This window comes from Solanum lycopersicum, chromosome 12 (genome assembly GCF_036512215.1).
Source record: "Solanum lycopersicum chromosome 12, SLM_r2.1".
In the NCBI taxonomy this organism is placed as follows: Eukaryota; Viridiplantae; Streptophyta; class Magnoliopsida; order Solanales; family Solanaceae; genus Solanum; species Solanum lycopersicum.
The window spans coordinates 36,102,318-36,127,408 of NC_090811.1; the positions used below are offsets into that span (position 1 = coordinate 36,102,318).

The window sequence follows — 25,091 nt, forward strand, 5'->3', positions numbered from 1 at the left end:
TGGTACTTGTAGACAGTTCTGGGGTGCCTTGTCTTCCAGGTAGGCTCAAGTCCAAATGGACTGGCCCTTACTTGATTACCCAAATATTCCCTCATGGGGCAGTTGAGTTAAAAGCCAAGGAGGGAGTGCGGTTTAAGAAGAATAGAGATAGAATAAAACTCTATTTTGGGCATAAAGCATCGGGGAATAAAGTGATAGAGGCATGCCATCTTGATGAAGTCTTAGTAATCAAGTGGCCCCAGTCGTGCCGCGACGTTAAATCTAGCGCTTGTTGGGAGGCAACCCAATACTTGTCGTCTTTTTAATAATGGTAGCATTTTTCTATAAATGGGTTTTAAATTTGCAGGCACATCACAAGGAAATTCTGCAGAAAACTGCTTCGCAGTAGCCACTGACGGATACAACGACGGACCATCGCGTGTGAAACGGACCGTCGTATGCACCGTCACACCAGGTACGTATTTCTGTCATTTTTGAAATTAGGGCACACACGACGGACACCACTACGGGGTGTCGTATGTGCGACGGACCGTCGTCGGGGTACCGTCGCGCGATTAATGAAATTAACCCGACCCGACCCGGCTGGACCCCTTTTCAAAATTTGACCATTTATACTCCCCATCCCTCCATATTCCACCCTATTACTTCCACTTCCTCTCATCTCCCCTTTCTTTTCCACTTCCACACTTCCCCCACTGATCATTACTTCCACAATCTCCCCAACCTTATTACTATCAGTTACTTCTCGGTGTTGCTGTTTTTGGTATCTACCTTGCCACCTGAATCATTCCCCACTTGTGTTTTCTCCATTTCCAAGGTATGTGTCTCTAAATTTGTACTCATTTCTCTTGTATTTTTGTTTATTAGTTATTATTTCGTTCCTAGTCGTCTCTTGTTACCTTGATATGATTTCACATTAATAGTTTCCTAAGTAGTTGGGATAGACACATAGAGGTCCACAACACTACACGACCATCTGTGTTTATTGGGGTTTCTTAGGGTACCTACAGTTCTGTCTCTGATATTCAGAACGAGACCCCGATGACGGTCCGTTGTATTCACGATGGACCGTCGTAGGGTCCGTCGCATAAGCCCTAGTACCCTCCCCAACGACGCCTGTGACGGACCGTTGTCTTCACGACGGTCCGTCCGGCACGGTCGTCATGATGGTCAGAGACCCCTGTGAAAAGGGTCTCCAACAATTTTCCAAGTGTCCAACGACGGCCACTTACGACGGACCGTCACACCCACGACGGTCCGTCCTGCACGACCGTCATGATAGTCAGACCCCAATGATAAGGGTCTCCGAAAAATTTTCCAAGTGTCCAACGACGGACACTTACGACGGACCGTCACACCCACGATGATCCGTCTTGCACGACCGTCATGATGGTCAGAGAACCCTCTTCTGAGGTTCTCCCATCATTTTCTAAGTGTCCAACGACGGACCCTTACGACGGACCGTCATACCCACGACGGTCCGTCCTGCTTAACCGTCATAATGGTCAGCGACCCCTCCTTCAGGGTTCCTTATATATACATATACTAAGTATAACACGACGGACCTGATGACGGTCCGTCATAGTCACGACGAGCCGTCATAGGTCCCATCGTGTGGTACAGTTTCAATATTACTAACACATTTTTTTAAAGTTTCATGTCATATGATCTTGCCTGATTTGATTGCCACTACTCATACTAACATTGCCCCTTTACAGGTACTATCGACTATGGCACCCAAGCAAGACCGCACATATGCACGCGGGCAATCTAAGTCTGTCGCCCCGTCTGCACGCTTGATCATCAGGTCTGATGATGAGCGGGACCCTAAATACATGCCCCCAGGCACCTCCGCTCCTTCCCGTGCTACACGTGCCCCCAGAGCCACACCAAAGACGGTGGCGTCCGGCATAGTCACTGCCTCCCAGTCTGATGAGGAGCGCACACTGACCGGCACACCCTCTGGGTCGGCCACAAACGAGGAAGGAGCGTCTGGCTCCTTGGGAGCATCCTGGTCCGAGGAAGCTTCAGGATCTGCTGAGGTTCCCGCACCCGCCACTGCTGCAGCGTCGGACTCGTCTGATGAGGCTGACAGTTCAGACTCCACATCCGGCGCACCAGCACCGGTCCCCACCCCAGCCTCTGACCAGCCAAACCGGTGGTGCGTTGAAGGCCAGTTTCAGGTTTACTCCGACGCAAAGTTCTTGACCGATAAAGGAGTAATGACTCGAACACTCACCCTGGAGCGGCGGGTACTTACAGGGAGTCTCCCCTTGATGCCGGAGATCCACAACATATTAACCAGGCATCGCCTAGAGTGGACAGCCCGTCCCTTGGGATGATATAGTGAGGAGACGGTCCGAGAGTTCTACGCGTCCTACGTAGCGACTCTCCGATCACACATCGACAGGCGGGCTGCTCCCGTGAAATAGGCCCCATTGGAGCAGGTTCTAGTCCGGGGCGTGTAGGTTGACATTTCCCTGCCCGCCATCCGCCGGTTCCTATAAGGCGAGAGTCCAGATGCTACTCGGACCCCCATCATTGCCAAGTTTGACTACCGCTGGAAGGTAGTAAAGGATGGACAGTTCCTGTGAGAGCCTGCACTGAGGGAGACCACCAAGCGGTGGATGGCCCTACACTTATCAGTCGACGAAGAGGGTGCAAATTGGGTCACCGAGCCGAAGGGGGCCATCAAGAAGGCCAACCTCACGTTCGTCGCCAAGTTCTTGTGGCTGCTCATGCGTCACTGCCTTTCCCCCATAGGTGCTGATAACATAGTCACCTGGGATCGAGCAGTGCTGATGGCGGCGATGATAGCCGGCCTCGAGGTGGACTATGCATGGCTTCTCCAGGCAGTCATGCACGAGAGGGCATTCAAGGTCACCACCACCTACCCCTTTCCGTGCATGATCTTTGCCCTTTGCAGGTCTGCAGGTGTGCCCATATGGCACATAGATCAGTTGAGGACCCCACCGGGTACCGTTGATGTCAGCCTCATCAGAGATGAGGCCAATAAGTTGGCCCCACGTCGAGGGCCCCGTCCAGAGTTGCCACCACTATCTGATGACCTTGCGGATACGGTGGCCCAGGCTCGCACAGCTACACAGGCATCCACGGACACTACCCCGGTCGAGTCTATCCCGGGTAGCATCACAGCCCCTCTACCGACACCGGCCCTGCTTGCCCGAGTCAAAAAACTGGAGGCACAAATCGCCACTCTTCTGCATCATATCCAGCCGTGGATGCAGAAGTCTATCGCTGAGTTTGAGGCGCGTATGGAGAGGCAGATGCAGCGGAAGATTGCTGAGGTTCACCAGTACCTCGATGCCTTTGAATTGAGAGTATTAGCTCGACCAGCCCCTCTGGTAGATGTGTCGACTCTCCAGGCTGCAGTCGCCAGTCTTCGTGCAGACATCAACACGATCCTAGCGACAAGAGTGTCAGAGTCTGTCGAGCCTGCTGAGGATACTGTATTGGCGGCTCTGTTTTCTACTCCAGACATTCCCCCATCTTCCCCGAGAGAGAGTGCCAAGAGGCGGAGGGGTCGATCAGAGGATGAGGCGCGAGCAAGAAAGAAGGAGCGCCGAGAGATGGAGGCCGCGAGGAGAGCCTCACTTGCTGAGGCGGAGGCACACCAGATCAGAGCATCACAGATAGCGTCTGGGGCATCTAGCTCCCGCACTGTAGAGACAGCAGGAGGCACTACTGAGGGTGCAGTTGTTGCTGAGGACATCACTGAGGGTGTCCAGATTGCAGAGGATGTGGGTTCTGGGAAACTAGACCCACCAGCTTGTTGATCGATGGCGCTATGCGCCACAGGTTTGCTTCACCTACCCCTCTAATCTTTAGATTTTTTTATGCATTGGGGACAATTGCACGCTTTTTTGTTGGGGGTGGGGTAAATCGAAAGTGAGTGTTAGGGTGAAGTCTGAGTAGCCCAACTCACTATCCTCTTTTGGGGTTTTCTTGCCTGTGTTCTTTTTCCCCAAAAGACTGATTACTTTTTTTGTTGAACCGGCACGTTATATCTTTTGTACATAGTTTAACTCTGAAGCATGATGGCTGAAATGATATCCCGATAAAACTGGAAAAGGTTGCATGAAAAGGCGTAGTAACTGATAATTGTGTGGATCTAAACATGAAATAGAGTTACACCATTGCACTACCCTAAACCTTCAAGTCGAACTAGGTGTCTGATAATCTGGTATAGTGATGAGATGTCAAGTGGGTGTGAGGAAAGTTGAATAGTCCACTACTGATACTGAGCTAGAACTTGCCTGGTTAGTCCTGCTAAAAGTAAGCTGTAACATACAATTAGGAAAGGATCATAGGCCCTTATTCAATATAGCCTATTTCTAGCCTAAATAAAAGAAACCAAATGAAAGTTATCCTTCGTTGATCCAAATAATTTGAGCTTAAAATTAGACCTTTCTTTTTCACCCCAACTGATCTTTTCTGGGAACAATATGTTGGCCCTGGTCCCTCCTTGGACATGTGCACCTCAGCTTGTGCCAAAAGCATAAGTTGAGGGTGACTAATGTATAAACAACCTTCGTTATGGCCCTGACCCGATTTTGGGTATTGTGTTCCTTGACTCATGGCAAAGCTATGAGTTGAGGGTGGCTGTTTTGAGGAATGCTCTTGAAAGTGGGCTTGAAAGAACAAAGAGAGAGAAAGAACAAAAGTAAAGTGACTCAAGAACTCATTGAAAAAAAAAGAGGGAAATATTCAAGAATTACAAACAAGAAAAGAAACGAGTCACTTACACAAATGAAGAAAGAAGGGAAACAGCAAGGTGAAAGAATAGGAGAAACTGGGCGAGATAAATTGATATAGAGCGGAAGGTTTAGCCGACATGTCAAGGAGGGCAAAAAGTCACTAAAGTATACCTAAATATACCCTACCTGACTCTGAGCCTACGTTACAAGCTAAAAAAGTCCTATCGTGATCCTAAGGGTTGTATAGCGAACTTAAGGCAGTGAAAATAAGGGCAAGCTTATGGCAATAGGTATGAATGAGTGTGACTTTTTTCTGAGAGCGAGTGTTGAAATGTAATCCTTATACTCAAACTGAAATCATTGTGTGAAAAACGAGGATTTTGTTCTAAAGCGAGGACACTAGTTGCAATATCGGAATTGTTAGCACCTCGGTGAGCAATTGAAGAGGATAGGCGTTAGTGCATGGTGAGTCTGTATCATGTTCGAATCCCACAAAAGTCAAGCCTAATAGTGATAGCATGCATAGATTTGATGGGATTAGTCGGGATTGATAGCCAAATGATTAAAAAGGATAAAACATGAATACTATTGTACAAAGATTGTGTAGTGAGTCATAGTGCGTCGCTTGAGGACAAACAATGAATTTAAGTTGAGGGTGTTGATATACCGTGGTTTCACGGTATAATTAATACTTTTTCCTTAAGTTTAGTGTGTCCGAAAGCCCTTTTTGTGCTAATTTTGATATAAGTTTTTCTTTGTTTTGCAGGAAATCTGTCTAAAGCTGAATGCGGAGATTTTGAGCGAAAAATGCAGAAGAGACCACCTACGGAGCTTATGACGGTCCGTCGTGCTTGTGACGGTCCGTAGGTGGCAGCGTAGAGAAGCTGCTGAAGGAAGATGGGGAAGTCTGACCAACTGTGGGATTACGAAGCTTGTGACGGTCCGTCATGGATATGACGGTCCGTTCTGCAGGTTCGTCGCGAAGATCAGAGAAGTGATCCCAGTACCCAAATTCCAAAAGTTGAAGTATTTTGTAACGAAGACCCTCGACGGACCGTCGTGCCTGTGACGGTCCGTCACACTTGCCATCGAGGGGAATGAAGAAAGCAGCAGAAGAATTGCACCCAAGTATGGGGCGACGGAGCCCACGACGGTCCGTCATGACCACGACGTTCCGTCGCGTGGTCCGTCGACCCAGCCGCGTTTTGGCAGATTTCCAGTAATTAGAATCCTTGTTTAATTAGGTTTTTTTTTTATAAATAGTTCAAAAAACCTCGTTTTTGAGGTTAGACTCTGGGAGATTTAACATCAGATTATTAGACTTTGCTTTTCTTAGTTTTTGATTGTTGGAGATTTTTACAAGTAACTCTTGTTAATTAATCAAGCAAATTTTCAGACTTTATTCTTTCTCATCAAAGTAAGTACATGACTTCTTGTTTAATATATTTGAATATTGTGTTTATGGATATGACGAACTAAACTCTATAACTAGGGTTGTGGGAACCATAGGCAAATAATGAGATAAACCCTAGCTAAAATAACAAGTCTAGAATAGTGTCTTGCATGTACTAATAATTCTTTCGCTTAGAAGTATTTTTAACGGATGATCAACGTTAGAACTCGCCTTAATGCTACTTGCCGGACCAAGGAGGTAGATAATAGGAAAAGAATTATTAACATAGATTTAGTGTATACTATCTAATAGGCTAGTATTGATTGGTACGAGGTATTAACTGAGTCAAATATCGAATATGATGCTTAATATGAGGTAAGGATAAGGGTTAGGAAAGCAACACACGTAGCCGGACCAAGGTGCGGAGTGAGATTTTCTAGATGCCGGACCAAGGATTTAGAAATACATAACTTATCACTTTGCATGCAAGATACTAGGAAAGAATTGTTATAGCTAGAATTATCAAGTTATGAACCTGTGGGGAACATGTAAACCCTAGTTACTTTGATTACTTGATTAAAACTCAACATTAAAAGCTGTTAAGTGTCTCTGTCAAGTTCGTTAGTTATTTTTATTTTAGTAGGAAGTACAAAACCCCCATTTTATGCTTTTACTTTTTAAGAAAGTCATCAACCGAACAATAGTAATAACAAGTTGGAGTTAAGTCTAGACTATTTTCCTCGTGGGAACGATCCCAACCTCACTAGTTGGGTTATTTACTTGACGCGACCGCTTTACTTCTCATTTGAGAAGTAAGTTTGAGCGTATCAGGCATGCAATAGTCAATATGGAAAAAGGGCAGATGAAGTTTAGTTTGAACAATGAAGAAGTAACTTTCAATATATGTAGGTCACTGAAGTAGAGTGGTGAGCTCCAAATGGTATCTTCTACCTTGAGTTAAAATTGAAGAGCAACAAGGTGTTGAGGCAGTAGCAACAGTCAAAATGAATTTTTACTATGATGGTATTGAATAATATGATTCTTGGTGGAGCACTTGCAAGACACAAATATAAGTCAAAGCAAGAAAATTTAGAATTGGACATGAAGTGTCATGAGTCTGCACCTGCGAGACCATCTATTGTGGTAGAATCAAATTAGAGCTTAAGGTTGTACCACTGCATTTGAGGTATGTGCTCCTTGGTAGAGATGACACTTTACCGGTGATTACTGAAGTATATTTTAAATTTCCACAAGTAAAGTGCTTAGTGACGCTGTTGAAGAGGTTCGAGTGGGCCATTGGATGGACTATTGCAAATATTATTGGGATTTCTCCCGGTATTTGTTCCCACAAAATCCAACTCATTCCAGATAACAAACCTAGTATTGAGCACCAAAGAAGGTTGAATTCTCGCTTATTTAAGAAGTAGTTACAAAAAAGATCATAAAGTGGTTGGAAGTTGGGGTCATTTATCCTATTGCAGACAACAGTTGGATGTGTCATGTTTGGTTCATACCTTAAAAGAGTGGGATGATTGTGGTACCTAATGAAAGGAATAAACTTGTTCCGATGAGTCTCTGACCAGATGGAGCGTTTGCATGGACTACCGAAAGTTGAATGCATGAACAGAGAAGGATCATTTTACCATGCCCTTCATGGACCAGATATTGGACAGACTTGTAGTCAAGGATTGGTACTATTTTCTTGATGGATATTCCTGCTACAACTGGATCTTTATTGCTCTGAAAGATCAAGAAAAAAACAACTTGTGTGTTTCGATGATCCCACTAAGGCTTTTCTTGACCTTATGGGATATTTGCTTTTAAACGGATGTCATTTGGGTTATGTAATGCACCGGCAACCTTCCAATGTTATATGATATCGATATTTTATGATATGATGAAGGACAATATTCAGGTGTTCATGGATAATTTTTCTGTAGTTGGTGAATCCTTTGATTGGTGTTTGAATAATCTGGCCGAGGTGCCCAAGAGATGTGAAGAATGCAATTTGGTGCAAAATTCAGAGAAATGCCACTTTATGGTTAAAGAAGGGATAGTGTTGGGCCATCAAATCTCAAAAAAAGGGATAGAGGTTGATCAGACCAAAGTTGAGGTGATAGGTAAGATTCCACCATCCATCTCAATAGGGTGTGAGATCTTTTCTTCGGCATGCTCATTTTTATCAGATATTTATCAAGGATATTTCAAAAATTCCAACCCATTGTGCGAACTGCTCGAGATGGATAATAAGTTCTATTTCGATGAATCTTGGCTGAAAGAATTTGTTAAGTTGAAAGAGAAGTTGGTGTCTGAGCCTATTATTAATTCACCGATTTGGGGTGAATAATTTGAGGTGATGTGTGATGCGAGTAGGATTGCACTTAGTGTGGTATTCAACCAGAAAAGAGAAAAAATCCTTTACCCTATCTATTTTGCGAGTAAAACCCTCAATGAAGCCCAAAAGAACTACACTGTAACTGAACATAAACTTCTAGCAATAGTTTTTGCAGTTGAGATGTTTTGGTCCTATTTGTTTTGCACGAGGGTCATAGTGCATACCAACAATTCTGCTTTGAGATATTTAATAGCAAAGGAGGATGCAAAATCAAGGTTAATTAGATGGGTACTATTGCTCCAAGAGTTTGATTTTGAGGTGACGTATATAAATGGGACCGGAATCAAGTGATTTATAACTTGTCTATATTGGAGGATGAAGAAATGCACGAATTGGGGAAAAGGTTGAAATTTATGATGAGTTCCTAGATTAGCATGTATTGCTTGCTTCTATGGATCTTATCCCATGGTTTGTAGACTTTGCGAAATATCTAGCAAGTGACTTGGTCCTGTTGGAGTTGAATTTCCACCAAAGAAAGAATTCTATGTATGATGTGAAGAAATTCTTTAAGGATGAGCCTTACTTATATTGGATTTGTGCCTATGGGATATTCCTTGTTGTGTACCAGAGGTGTAAATGTTGAGTGTTCTGGAGGCGTGTCATTCATCACCTGGTTATGGGCACCATAGTGGTATTCGATTTGCGCATAAGATCTTGCAGTGTGGGTACTATTGTCACACCATCCACCAAGATGTTCATGATTTTGCCAAATCTTGTGATCAGTTCCAACGAGACGGAGGAATTTCATGATGGAAAGAGTTTCCCATGAATCCTATTTTGGTGATTGAGCTATTTGATGTATGGGGTATAAACTTCATGGGCCCGTTTGTGAGTTCTCATGGGATGAAGTATATTCTTGTGGCTGTCGATTATGTATCAAAATGGGTGGAAGCAATTCTTCTCCACAATAATGATGGGAAGAGTGTCACTACATTCCTCAACAAGAATATCTTCTCCAGATTTTGTACACCTACTATTATTAGCGATGGAGGCTCTCACTTTTGTAATAAATTGTTCAAAAGGCTACTATAGAAATAAAATGTTCGCCACAATGTGGCTACTCGTTAACAACCACAAACTAGAGGGCAAGTTGAAGTGTCCAATCAGGAGATCAAGCAGATTCTGGTAAAAATTGTAAATTCCAATAGACCAAATTGGTCAAGGAGATTATATGATGCTCTTTGGGCATACTACACTTCATAAAAGAACCTCATCGGTACGTCTCCATACCAGCATGTATATGGGAACGCTTGTCACTTACCAATCGAGCTAGAACACAAGTGATGTGGGCAATGACGAGACTGAACTTGGTTTGGACAGGAACTTTAGAACAGAAGCTATATAAGTAAAATGTGCTTTATGAGTTTCTCCCAAATGCATATGAAGTTTCATCCATCTACAATGAAAATATGAAGAAGTATCATGACCAAAGAATTAAAAAGAGAACTTAGGGTTTGTGATCTTCTGTTTCTATTCAACTCTATGCTACGCTTATTTATAGGCCAAAGTCCAAATGGATAGGGTCATTCTTCATCACAAAAGTGTTCCTACATAGAGAAGTTGAGTTGGAGAAAAAGGAAGGCACAAGGTTCACAGTCAATGGACAAATGATAAACATCTATCATGGGTATGCGGAGAGTTTTCACGAAGTAGTTGAGGCTACTATCTTGATGAAGTCTAAGTAATCTAGGACCGTACATCATGCCTCCATGTTAAATCAAGCGTTGTTTGGAGGCAACCCAAGGTGTACACTCTAGAAAATGATAGGTTTTATTTTCCATGAAGAAAGAGTCGTTGTTTTATTTAGTTTCTTTAAGTGTTACATTTTTATCATTGTGTGTTAGTGTTTCTAGAGATTAGAATAGGGTCCATGCCTAAAATTTTCCAGGAAAATACAGAAAGAATGGACTAATTGGTGTTACATGTGTAGGAGGCAAAATCAGAAATCTGCAAGAAAATGGTATGGTGTAGAGGTTTACGGACACCATCAATTGTTCGTCTTTCAATCGACGGACCATCAATGGTGCCCTTGGCCCCATATTAGCCTCGAATTTTTTCTAAGTCTAAGATTGATCAACAGTCCTAATCAATGGATCGTCAATCGATCCACGGTCCGTATATGAGGTCTTGTGCATCCAGTCTACTAGTGAACCGACCCAAACTGAATGGTTATATTAAAAACTCCATCTATCAAAGTCCTTTCGCTATTCCATTTTCTTTCAAAAGTCTTGTTATATTCATCTACCCCATAAAATTCCTCCCTAAATCACTCCCCATTTAAATACCACCTCTCTAAAAATCATCTGTCTTCTTCAATTCTCAAAATCACAATCATTTTTTTCCCAAATTATCTCTTTTTCATCCTCAAAAGTCCAGTGATCGGGTTCGAAAAGTGCCAGCTTCTTACTAGGGTTGCACATTATTGTAGTCACACAATCACAACACGTTTCATCGCTGGTAAGGTAATTCGACATCCCCCCACTTTGAATTCGCATTCATAGTTGAATATAGGAAGTCGGGAGTGGGTCTTGACCTTGGGACTAAATCGATAAACTTTGCATACTAATAAGTACATAGTCACTTCCCTTGGGATGATAGACAGTGGTTTTATAGAAATTTAACTACCTCAAAATGTGTGTCTAATTCTACATGTAAATTCTGACCTAGGATTCCACACCTTATACAAAGTGGATTAGAAACTTGTACAAAATTAGAACCCTAGAAAAGACGAACTAGCATATGATTTGTTGAAAAGTAGGTTTAAAATTGATTGTTGTTAAGATGGGTAACTAAGGAAACTCAGAAGTTGAAACCTAAAGAGGCCTAAAATTTGTCATATGCCTCATGTACGAGGCCTTGTCAATGGACTGTCGTTCATTTGACGGGCGTCGATTGGGTCCATCATTTTCCACGCCCAAAAATAAGCTTAAGTGTCCAACAACATATTTGGACTACGATCTGTTGATTAATTGACGGGCCGTCCTTAAGATTCGCCATTTTCATCAGAGAGTTTGTCTTTACCCATCCAATTCACAGACGGGTTCCACAGATCACTCTACGAACCTTCGATTGGTCTCGCCAACCTGAATCTGCAATCAAGAGTTGTATTGTTGTTTTTTTGTTCTCTTTCCCATTGTTATTTGTGTGTAGAGTTAAGCTACTATGATACTGACAATTTCACAACAAGTACAACTGCTCCTAGAAGGAAGTGGTGTACTTAAAAATGGAAATCTAAGTCCTTATCACAATATTATTAGTTGATAGAAGAAGACATCAACACATAGAATGACCCAGGCTATGTTCCTTCGAGCACTCAAACACCAACAACATCATCCCGAGCCACGAGGGACACCTTTCGAAAGGTTAAACCCGACTAGTCACTGTCTACTAGTATGATGAGGACAATACACTAATTGGCACACAAATCAGGGATACTTCTAGCACAGAAACGGGCTCAACATCCGTCTATAATTCTACCACAACTTCAGGATCAGGCTCATTCTAGTCTTTAGGCTCCATGTCAGACACCACATCAAACTTTGTGCCTGTGAGTGGGGCAATGAGCACTACTAATGGTTCGGAGATAGAGGTGGATGAAACTAGTGATGGTGTTACCCTTGGAGATGTGGTCACTCCTTGCAGTGACCCAAATATTGATCTTGCAGGCTCTTGGAAGCCGAAACCTCCCGTTTGTTGAGAGGCCTTCAGCCATATGCGCCACAGGTTTGCTTCATTTACACCCTTTTATATATGATTTATTATGCATTGGGTACAATTGTAAATTTTTTGGTTGGGAGTGGGGTAAATGGAATGTGAGTGATAGGGTGAAGTCTGAGTATCCCAACTCACGATTCTCTCTTAGAATGTGTATAAGCATGATGGCTAATGAAATATGATACCTTGTCTATTGTAGTGCTTGAATGTATAAGTTCAAATAAGTTGAATGCGTTGTCTCTAAACATGACATGCGAAGGCACCACCTGCATGACCTTCAAGTAGAACTTGAACTATAATTTTGATAATCTAATAGTGCAACGATGTGCCAAGTGAGTGTGATGATATTTTAGTGTTCAACAATTGGTGCCTAACTATAACTTATCTAGTTAGTCTTGCATGTTGAATCTACTCTAGAAGCTAGGAAGTGATCATAGGCTCTTGTCTGAAATAGCCTACATCTAGCCTAAAAGAGGATGACCTAAAGAAATAAATGTTCCCTTTTGATCCAAATATGTTGATCCTACAATAGATAAAAAAAAAATTCTTCACCAACTCACCTTCCATGGTATAATTTTTTGGCGTGGATATTATGAAAGAATTCCCAAATATGGGTGTGAAAAGAGTTGGAAGTTAAAAATAAAAGCATAAGTAAGATAAGGATGTGACTTAGCAAAAACTGAAAGAACAATTGAAAATGAATTTTCTGAGAAAAAGACAAAAAAAATGAAAAAGAAAAAAAAGTGAAAGTCACATCTAAAAGGGAAACAAGGCAAAAGATAGAAGAGAAAATAAACATGGGCTCAAAAATAATAAAAGGAGGTGCAAATCTCAGTGGTCATGTCAAGGACGGTAGATACTCACTAAATGTACCCAAATGTACCATGCCTGACCCTAAGCCTACGTTACTAGTCAAGAAAGTCCTACCGTGATCCTTAAGTCTAGTATGGTGAACCTAAGCATTGAAGACAAGGGCAAGCCTCTAGCGTGGAGCATTAATTATATTTGAAGTCACTTATGCTCACGAGTGTTGAAATAGATCCTTTTACCCAACATGCATAACCACTGTGCAAAACTAAGGATTTTGTGTGAAGTGAGGGCACTAGTTGCATTGTGAGAGATTTGGTACGTTATTGATAGAAAACATAGTAGAGGTATTTATTGAATGGTTAATTCATGTCATGATGTGATCTGCATGAGTTAGATTTTTGAGACTAAGGCGTAGGCATGCACTAAGTCAAGTAAGAGTAACGATAGATAGCCATGTAGTTGCTGGATCTTAAACTGTCTTCTTCTATGCAAGTGTCGTTTAGGGTCGTAGTGCACCGCTTGGGGCCAACTAGTCCGTCTGGTAGTTGATTCTTCATTCAAGGGAAAACGACAAATTTAAGTTGAGGGTGTTTATATAACTTAATTTCACAATATTTCTAATGCATTTCACTTAAGAGTTGTGTGTGTCTAGACACTTTTTTTGTGGGTTTTAAGAAGTTTTGTGTCCTGTTTTGCAAAAAGGATGTTCAGGCAGAAAAAAGAGACTACAACTGAAAAAAATGCAGAAACGGACCTACAGAGGCAATCAATGGATCGTCATTAAATAGATGCTCCATAGGTGAAGGTCGTAGATGACCAACCAGGGATTTGGAGAAAATTAGGGAAAATTTACAAGGTGTGGAACTACGATCGGCACCGACAGTCCATCGATCGATTGACAGACCTACTAGTGAATCAAGGTTTGTGACTATTAGGGTTCTCATACCTGATATTTGAATAATATAAGTATGGAGTGACAAAGGAGTATCAATGGACAGTAGAAGGAATGACATACCCTACTGTTGGTCCGTCGTTGAATTAGTAAGGTGTCATCCGGAGAGAAAAATAATTTTTTAAATCGTGGCTGATTGAAGCAAACCATGGACCGTTGTTCGATTTACGACCCATCAGTTGTCTCGTCGATTGAAGACACATGCCTGAAAAAAATTGCCTTATTTGAATTCCTTTTTCATTAAGACTTTGTTTTCTAAAAATAGGGGATAAATACCTCGTTTTAGAGTTTTGGTTTTATTATTTTTGTCCTAGTTCTTTCCTTTGGGAAATGTTCTTTGCAACTTTAAAAAATTATCAAATGCCGTATTCTTTTTGAAGATATATTTTTGAAATTTAAGTTATAAATTCTGGGTTTATTCTTCTTGCTAAGTAATTTCATGATTTCTTTATTTTAAAATAGGTATTGTTATCTTGATAACATGGGTACCTAAATCCAGAACTAGGGTTACGGTAACCATGAGGGATCAACAATGTACAACTTGTAATCAAGCAATTCTTGTATACAGTTTTTGCATGCATTGATAATTCTTGTATTTAGAAGTATTTTTTACGAGTGGACGTGTTAGAACTCGCCTTATGGCTACTTTACAGACAAAGGAGGTAGCCAATAAGAAAAGAATTATCAACATAGATTTAGTGTAATACTATCTAATAGGCTAGTGTCAATTGGTGCAACATTGTAACTAAGCCATACATCGATGATGATGTCTAGTATGAGGTAGTGGTAACAGTTAGTAAATTACACACACATAGCCAGGCCAAGGTGTAGGGTTAAATTCTCTAGATGTCGAACCAAGGATATAGTGATACCTATCTTATCACTTTGCATGTAATATACTAGGAAAGGATTGCTATTACTAGGGATACCACGTTATGATCTTTTGGGGAACGCACATACCCTAGTTTTCTCATATTGATATCAACCAAAGTTTTCTTTTGTTCACATGATAATCTTACAATTAAAGAAATTTGTTTCACAATCCCCCCCCCCCACTTCTTTTATTTATTGCTTTGTAAATACCTTGACTAAATAGAGATAATTGTGGGTTAAAGTAAAGTCTAGACAATTTTTTTCGTAGGATCTCCCCGACCTACTAGTTGGGTTCTCTACTTGATAACAATTTCTTTAGAAAGGTGTAATTTGAGCGTGTCAATCTCATATGGTAATATATATATGTTGAGGCTACTTCCCACAAACAAGTAAAGTTATGATGAACAAAGGTTAATTGAAGAAGTATTGTAAGTATGTTTAAAGATGACATCTAATTGCATTGTTCATGTATTATCAGTTATACATACTAACTATAAGGATTCATGTTTTAGCTTGATCATTGCATGCTCATGAAAATTTCCTATTTAGCATGATTTAATTGTTTATATGCATTGTTATCATACTTGGTACATATTTTTACTAAGCCATAGCCTGTATTTCCCTAAATTTAGGGTATGAGAGTCCGGGCTCTCTGTTTCATGGCTAGAGGTTGGTTTGAGAGACTTAGAGCTTTGGTGAGTCCTCTTGCTACCATGACGAATTTTCGTTGTTTTTAGATTTTTTTTTCTTTTCAGTTTTGTACATGATGTATGGACTTGGCCCAATTTCCTTTTTTGTAATAGATGGCAAATGAGACAAGTGTTTAGACATCCGCTTTACTTTTATAAAACACTTGGAACTTGAAATGTTGTTCTTAATCTCATTTGTTCTATTCCTTATGTTATGAATGCTAAGTGGATTATATGAGGCCTCTGTGGATCATACACGCCATGTTACACTAAGTTCTACGTTTGGTCATGAAAATTCACTGATTCAAAAATCCATGAAAAAGTATAACACTTACCTCCTTTACTGGCATGATAGATAGGATTCCTATGGTTACTCCTCTTGATTAGTGGGTCTCATGGACGGAAAGGCCCATAGAGTGTTAAGAAGTACAAATATATTGTGTGGTCCTGATCTAGGACTTCCATAACCTATCTGAAATAGTACCAAATCTGCTCCGTCACTCTACTAGAGATATATAAAAATAACATTAATATTGAAAGGATCGACAATCTCCTCAATCAATCACATAAGAGGTAAGAAAGGTTCAGCAAGCTCCTCGATCTATAAACTAGGCTACAACACAGTGATAATAAGTATACTATGCCCATAGTTTGAAGTCATTTGATTTGGATGCCCTAACAATTATAATGTTGTAATTCTAAGAGAAAAATGTCATAGTCTATGAAGGTTCAATGGTGAGAAGCATATTAATTAATGAAATTATGACAAACATTTATCTCTAGGTTAAAGGTAGGTTCCCATGGATAAACCACATTCCTAACAAATGGTATAAAATATTGGAGATCTAGACCAAAAAAAATTGTAGGTTGGTGGAGTGGCTTGTTTCTGTACCATTTGTAATACTGACGACATCTAACCAGGGACCAAATCTAGGAAAGGGTCCTATGGTACGAGGACTGATGAAATGGGATATGAATGAATAGACTCAGCATGAATATTTGTGTGTTTTCTTCTAAAAGGGGGGAATATTATATTCTAGGTGCTTTGATTATCCTCACAAATATAGGGACCCAATACCTAGCAGAGTGCTCTCATCCGGGTTCATCCTCAGCTACAACTATAAAGTTTTATGTCATGTGGCAGGTGAAACTGCAACATACTAAACAAGTAAGAAGAGTGGACGAGACTGTATGTCTCACGACCCGCAAGTACACCCTAAAAGTTAGAGCATCCTTGTGTTGTCATACGGAAAATGAGACTGAAACAAGTCTCATCTAAGTCTCTCGTATAATTTTTATTTCATAATAAACATACTAAAATAGGTAAGAATTAAAAACTTTCTTCACACACAAAGAACTCTTTCATAAACATTACACAAACAGAAGACTTTTATTTAAAACATTAAATCTTTACAACACTACTTGAACCATCTAAACTTTAGAGTATACAACACTTGGGACAAATCCCATACAAGATAATATAATAAAGACTATGACATAACAGACATGTGGATATTGTCTTTGAATCGATGAGGAATCACCAATACATCATCTTCAAACCTTAGAAGCCTATCCATACTCCATGGAACATCAACACTTCCAATTCCCTACACTTAAGTCAAAAGTTGAAAAGAAGGGGTTAACACATTTAATGTACTAAGTATGAAAGTCATGCAAAAACCATGAAAAAAGGTACTTTTAGTAAATAGCATGCTTATCATGAATTTCTCTTAAAACACAATACTATAAGCATAAGAACAACATTTAACAACTTAGAACTCATAAGTAATCATTTAAGAAAAAAGTCACATTTTTTGAAACATTACAGCAAATTCACTTCACTGTACAGTGAACTCAATTCACTGTTATACTGAAGTTCCTTCACTTCACTTTAGACACCTTCTATCATGTAATTATTGATATACCATGCTTTCACGGTATTATTAATATTTTTTCCTTAAGTTTAGTGTGTCCAAAAGCCTTTTTGTGCTAATTTTTATATATGTTTCTCCTTATTTGCAAGAAATTTGTCAAAAGATGAATGCGGAGATTTGAGCAAAGAAATGTAGAAGAGACCACCTACGGAGCTTGTGACGGTCCTTCATGCTTGTGACGGTCCATAGGTGGCAGCATAGTGCAGCTGCTGAAGGAAGATGGGGAAGTCTGACCAAGTGTGGGGTTACGGAGTCCATGATGGTCCATCGTGTCTATGACGGTGATATACCGTGGTTTTACGGTATTATTAATACATTTTCCTTAAGTTTAGTGTGTCCAAAAACCTTTTTGTGCTAATTTTTATATAAGTTTCTTTTTATTTTGCAGGAAATCTGTACAAAGCTGAATGCGGGATTTTGAACGAAGAAATGCAGAAGAGACAACCTACGAAGCTTATGACGATCCGTTGTGCTTGTGACGGTCCGTAGGTGGCAGCGTAGTGCAGCTGCTGAAGGAAGATGGGGAAGTCTAACCAAGTGTGGGGTTACCAAGCTTGTGATGGTCCGTCGTGTCTATGACGGTCCGTCTTGCAGGTTCATCATGAAGTTCAAAGAAGTATTCCCAGTACCCGTATTCCAAGAGTTGAAGTGTTTTGGAACAAAGATCTCGACGGACCGTTGTGCCTATGACGGTCTATCATACTTGTCGTCGAGGGTAATGAAGAAGAGCAGTAGAAGAAATTGCACAAGTATAGGACGACGGAGTCCATGACGGTCCATCGTGACCATGACGATCCATTGCGAGATCCATCGACCAATCCGCGTTTTGGCAGATTTCAAGAAAATAGTGTCCTTGTTTAATTAGGTTTTTTGTTTTCTATAAATAATTCTAAAAACCTCCTTTTTGAGGTTAGACTCCATATAGATAGACATTGGATCATTGTTAGACTCCAGATAGTTAGACTCTGGATCATTGTTAGACTCCGTATTAAAAAACATTGTGTTGTTAGACTTTTGATTATCATTGATTGTTGGTGATTTTTGGTGATTAATCAAGCAAATTCTCGGATTTTACTCTTTCTCATTGATTTAAGTACATGAATTCTTATATAATATATTTGAATACTGTGATTATGACTCTGGGTAACAAAACTCCATAACTAGGGCTGTGGGAATCATAGGCAAATAATGAGATAAAACCTAACTAAAATAACAATTCTAGAATAGTGTCTTGCATGTATTAAGAATTCTTTCACTTAGAAGTCTTTTTAACGGATGGCCAATGTTAGAACTCGCCTTAATGCTACTTGCCGGACCAAGGAGGTAGATAATAGGAAAAGAATTATCAATATAGATTTAGTGTATACTATCTAATAGGCTAGTATTGATTGGTACGAGGTTATAATTTAGTCAAATATCGAATACGATGCTTAATATGTGGTAAATATAAGGGTTAGAAAACCAACACACGTAGCCGGACCAAGGTGCAGAGTGAGATTTTCTAGATGTCGGACCAAGGATTTAGAAATACATAACTTATCACTTTGCATGCAAGATACTAGAAAAGAATTGTTATAGTTAGAATTATCAAGTTATGAACCTGTAGGGAACACGTAAACCCTAGTTACTTTGATTAATTGATTAAAATCCAACATTCAAAGCTGTTAAGTGTCTCTTTCAATTGCGTTAGGTATTTTCATTCATTTAGAATTAGAAACCCCCCTCTTATTGTTTTTTACTTTCTAAGGAAGTCATTAACCAAACAATAGTAATAACAGGTTGAAGTTAAGTCTAGACTATTTTCCTTGTGGGAACGATCCCAACCTCACTAGTTGGGTTATTGACTTGACACGACCGCTTTACTTCCTATTTGAGAAGTAAGTTTGAGCGTATCAAATTTTGGGTTAACTTGAACTTATTACTATAGTTTAGTTGATATTTTCTGGATTTTACTTTGTTTTATTGTTTTTGATTTTTTCAGAACTATCTTCCTTGTATGACAAATACACGGAGAGGAACAGAACCCTTGTTTCCCTTCGATCACGAATTAGAGCGTACACTACGCAATATGAATCGAAACTTGGGAATAAATTATGATGATCCGAACCAGAACATCCCAGCTCCGCTTGATGTTCATGGTCAGATGTTACCCGATGCTCTGGGTGAACACCAACAAAGGGGACAAAATCCTGTTCCACGGCCCCAGGCATACTACAGAGGTAATGATAACATAGCTGACTCGGATGGGGCACTAGTCTTGCCTCTTCTACCCGCAGGCCACACCTTTGTGGTAACTAGTACCCTGATGCAAATGCTCACTACCAGAGGTTTGTTTTCAGGGCTACCTTCTGAGGATCCACATGCCCATATAGCTAAGGTAAGGGCAGTGTGTAAAAGCTGTGTAGAGAGGCCTGATTTGGATTTAGATGTAATAGGTCTCAGAGTGTTTCCTCTCTCACTAACGGGAGAGGCTGCTATATGGTTCACTGAGCTCCCATACAATTGAATCTTCACTTGGAACCAACTAAGGGATGTCTTCTTAGCATGCTACTATCCGGTCTCCAAGAAACTAAACCACAAAGACAGAGTGAATAACTTTGTGGCACTACCAGGAGAGTAAGTTAGTATTTCTTGGGATAGATTCACCTCATTCTTGAAAAGTGTTCCAAATCACCGTATAGATGATGGGTCACTGAAGAAATTCTTCTATCGGGGACAAGATGATAATAATAAAGCGGTGTTGAACACTATATCAGGTGGATCTTATGGGGAGTGTCCTTATGCTGAGATTGCTGAAAAATTAGAGAAAATCTCCCGGAATAACAAAGCTTGGAGTACTAGGAAGTCTGATACAAGGAGAAACACCTTCGCAGTGCAGTCCAGTCACAACCAAGCCACAGATGAGATTCGTGAAGAAATGGCTCATATGAGATCTGAGCCTTGGCTCATACTAAAACATGTAACTCGGGTGCAGAAAAGATAAATGCAGACAACTACTTGGCTAAACCACCACCTCCTAATGAAGAATGCTATTATGCGGAGGACACTTATGCAGTAAATGAGCAGATGAGGGGTTTCCGACCAAGCGCCCAAGGCTCAAATCAGGATAATTGGCACCAAGGTCAAGGGAACAAAGGTCGGAACTATGGTAACTATAATCATGAGGGTCATTATGTTCGAGATGGAAACTACAACCATGACAACAACTTTAACAGAGGGTAACTATGCTTATAGAAACGACAATAATGGGCCCTATGTCCCTTCTCAAAATCGTGAAACTCCTCCTAGGGATGGTGGAGATAGTATGGCGCGAGTTGAGGATATGTTGCACAAAATGATGAGGAGGTTCGGTGCTAGCGATGACCACATTAAAGAGATAAGGGGTGATTTAGCTAGTATTGGTCAAAAAGTTGATACACATGCAATTTTGATTAAGCAAATCGAATTGCAAATGGCCCAATTATCTGCGATAGTGAACACACGACAATCAGGCACTCTTCCTAACAACAGTGTCCAAAATCAAAAGAATGATGCGCACTGTATGGAAATCACTACTCGGGGCAGTAAGCAAACCATTGACCCACCTATGCCGTCCACTAAGGAAAATGTGAGAAAGGATAATGATAATGTGGTAAAGGGTAGTGGTGAAGCAGAGGAAAGTAATGGAAAAGATGCAGAAGTACCTATCAAGGTAATTCCCATGCCTAGGCCACCACCACCCTTCCCTCAGAGATTAGTCAAAAAGACCGAGGATGGCAAATATCGGAGTTTCATAACAATTTTGAAGCAGCTTTCTATCAATGTTCCTTTGTATAGAAGCTCTAGAACAAATGCCCGGTTATGCCAAATTTATGAAAGATCTGGTCACCAAGAAAAGATCGGTCACTTTCGAGGATGATGATAGACTACAGCATTGTTGTGCTATTGCTACAAGATCCCTCGTACAAAAGAAAGAAGATCCTGGTGCATTCACTATTCCTTGTACAGTTGGGTCATTACATTTTACGAAAGCATTATGTGATCTAGGGGCAAGCATAACTCTCATGCCCCTCTCGATTTACAAGAAGTTGGGTTTAGGGGATCCAAAACCCACTGCAATACGGCAACTGATGGCTGATCGAACAGTGAAACGGCCTATAGGGATACTTCATGATGTACTAGTTAAAGTAGAGTCATTCATCTTTCCGGGTGATTTTGCTATTCTAGATTGTGAGGTTGATTTTGAAGTGCCTATTATTCTTGGGAGGCCATTCCTTGCTAGAGGTAGAGCCTTAGTTGATATGGAGAAGGGACAGATGACATTTTTGTTGTATAATGAAGAAGCAACCTTTAACATTTGTAGGACCATGAGGCAGAGTGGTGAGCTCCAATCGGTATCTGCCATATCCCACAAAACAAAGATGAAGAAGGAGAATGAACAAAAAATTGCAAAACAAGAGTTTTTGTTGGGGATTTGATGCTTGTAGACAATTCTGGGTCGCCTTGTCTTCCAGGAAAGCTCAAGTCCAAATGGACTGGTCCTTACTTGATTACCCAAGTATTCCCTCATGGAGCAGTTGAGTTAAAAGCCAAGGAGGGAGTGTGGTTTAAGATGAATAGAGATCGAAGAAAACTCTATTTTGGGCATAAAGCAGTGGGGAATGAAGTGATAGAGGCATACCATTTTCATGAAGTCTGAGTAATCAATTGTCCCCAGTCGTGCCGCGACATTAAATCAGGCACTTGTTGGGAGACAACCCAATACTTATAGTCTTTTTAGTAACGGTAGCATTTTTCTACTAATGGGTTTTTAAATTTGGAGGCACATTACCAGGAAATTCTGCAGAAAATTACTCTGCAGCAGTCACTGACGGATACATCGATGGACCGTTGAGCACGCGACGGACCGTAGTGTGCCTCCATCGTACCAGGTACGTCTTTTTGTTTTTTTCAAACTAGATCACACACGATGGAACCAACGAAGGGTCTTCACAACTGAGTCGGACCGTCGTCAGGGAATCGTCGTGTATTTAATGAGTCGTACCCGACCTGACCCGGCTGGAGTCTTTTCCAAAATCAGACCGTTTAAACACCCCCCCCAACCCCTCATTTCAGCCTATTCCTTCAATTTACCTCCCATTTCCCTCTGTTTTCCACTTCAACATTCTCTCCCTCAATCAATGTTCCCCCAAAAATCTCCAAAGCCCTAGAAGTTATCATTTACTAGTCGGAGTTGCTGCTATGGGTGTCTTCTTGGTCACCGAGTACTTGCCCATCTTATTTTTCTCCAATTCTAAGGTATGTGTCTCTAATTTCTACTCATTTATCTTGCATTTTTGCTTATTAATAAGTATTAGCTTAGTTCTTCGTCATATGTTCATTTCTTTTATAATATTCTGTCTAACCTAGGTTAAAAATGTTCGAAATTGCCGTGTTTACAACCCTAGAATAGGTGCTTTTGAATTACTAGTTTCCTAGATAGTTGGGTTAGACAAATGTAGGTCCAAAACACTACATGTTTGACCAGGGTACATCAAGGATGCAGGGGCTACCCCCAGTTCTATCACTGATATACAAAACGAGCCCCCGATGACGGACCGTCGTAGGGTTCGTTCCAAAATCCCTAGCACCTTTTCCAACAGACATATGTGACGGACCATCGTCTTCACGACGGTCTGCCCTGCACATCCGTTCTTGTTGTCAGAGACCCTGTTTCTAAGGGTCTCTCACTTTTTCTAAGATTCCTTCAACGGACACATGTGATGGACCATCATACCCACGACGGTTCGTCCTACATGACCGTCATGGCGGTCAGAGACCCCTCTCCTAAGGGTCTCCATATTTTTTTTCAAGTGTCCTATGACAGACACCTATGACGGACCGTCGTACCTGTGATGGTCCGTCCTGCACATACCGTCATACTAGTCAGAGACTCTCCTTCAGGATTCTCCATATATACGTAGTTTAAGTAAAACACAACGGACCCCATGACGGTCCGTCATAGTCACGACGAGTCGTCACCAGGCCCGTCGTGTGTCCCTGTTACCATAGTAATGACATACAATTTTAATTATTTTTTTGGTTTTGCTTGTCTTGTTTTCTACTTCTTATACTAATATTGATCCTTTACAGGTAGTATCTACTATGGCACCCAAGCAAGACCGAATCTACAAACGCGAGCGATCGAAGTCTGTCGCCTCGTGTGCGTGCATGGTAATTGGCTCGGATGATGAGCGTGACCCCTATTATGTGCCCCCAGGCACTTCCACCCCTTCATGTACAGCACGTGCTCCCAGAGCCACACCCAAAAAGGTTGCGTCCAACGTATTCACTGCCTCCCTTTCTGATGAGGAGCGCACACTGACCGGAACACCCTCTGGGTCAGCCACAAATGATGAAGGAGCGTCTGGCTCCTTAGGAGTATCATGGTCCGAGGAAGCCTCCGGCTCTTCTAAGGTTGTTGCACCCGCTACCGCTGCACCGTCAGCCTCGTCTGATGAGGCTGATAGTTCGGAATCCACATTAGGTTCACCAGCTCAGGCCCCCACCCCAGCCACTGACCAGCCTAACCAGTAGTGTGTCGACGGGCAATTTCAAGTCTACTCCGACGCCAAGTTCCTGACTAATAAAGGAGTGATGACTCGAAAACTCACCTTGGAGCAGCGGGTCCTTACAGGGAGTCTCCCGACGATGCCTGAGATACACAATCTCTTCACCAGGTATCGCTTGGAGTGGACAGCACGTCCGTTGGGACGTTATAGTGAAGAAATGGTCCGAGAGTTCTGTGCATCCTATGTAGCGACTCTCCGATCACAGATAGATAGGCGGGCTCTCCCCGCTAAACAGGCCCCACTGGAGCAGGTTCGAGTACGGGGCGTACGGGTTGACATTTCCCTGCCTGTCATTCACCGGTTTCTATACGGCGAGGGTGTTGATGCTACTCGGACCCCTCTCACTGCCGAGTTAGACTTCCGCTGGGAGATAGTTAAAGATGGTCATTTCCTGCGTGAGCCATCACTGAGAGGGACCACCAAGAGGTGGATGGCCCTACACCTGTCAGTTGATGGAGAGGGTGCCGACTGGGTAACTGAGCTAAAGGGGTCCATCAAGAAGGCCAACCTCACTTTCACGACGAAGTTCTTGTGGCTGACTGTCCGTCACTTCCTTTCCCCTACAGCTGCTGATAATATCGTTACATGGGATCGAGCAGTGTTGATGGCGGCGATGATAGCCGGATTCGAGGTGGACTTCACGTGGCTTCTACAGGCAGTCATGCACGAGAGGGCTTTCAAGGTCACTACTACTAACCCTTTCCCGTGCATGATCTTTGCTCTCTGCAGGTGTGCCTATATGGCACGTAGATCATCTCAAGACCCTGCAGGGCACTGCTGACGTCGGCCTCATCAGAGATGAGGCCAATGAGTTTGCTCCACGTAGAGGGACCCATCCAGAGCTGCCCCCATTTGCTGATGATCTTGCTGATACGGTAGCCCAAGCCCGCACGGCTACATAGGCGGCGTGCACTGACACTACCCCGGTCGAGTCTATCCAGTGTAGTAGCACTGCCCCGAGCTCCTCTCGCACAGCCCCTCTACCGGCACTGGTCCTGCTTGCTAGGGTACAAAAATTAAAGG

The 25,091-nt window shown here is 41.7% G+C and overlaps 1 protein-coding gene across 1 annotated transcript; it reads left to right on the forward strand.

Annotated features, from left to right (window-relative positions):
* The first annotated feature begins 20,623 nt into the window (after positions 1 to 20,623).
* Positions 20,624 to 24,033, forward strand: LOC138340341 (uncharacterized). The gene is made up of 5 exons (XM_069292056.1): positions 20,624 to 21,041; positions 21,295 to 21,459; positions 21,505 to 21,741; positions 21,945 to 22,015; positions 23,590 to 24,033. Exons 1-5 carry the CDS (start codon positions 20,624 to 20,626, stop codon positions 24,031 to 24,033), a joined length of 1,335 nt encoding a protein of 444 aa, XP_069148157.1.
* The last annotated feature ends 1,058 nt before the right edge of the window (positions 24,034 to 25,091 follow it).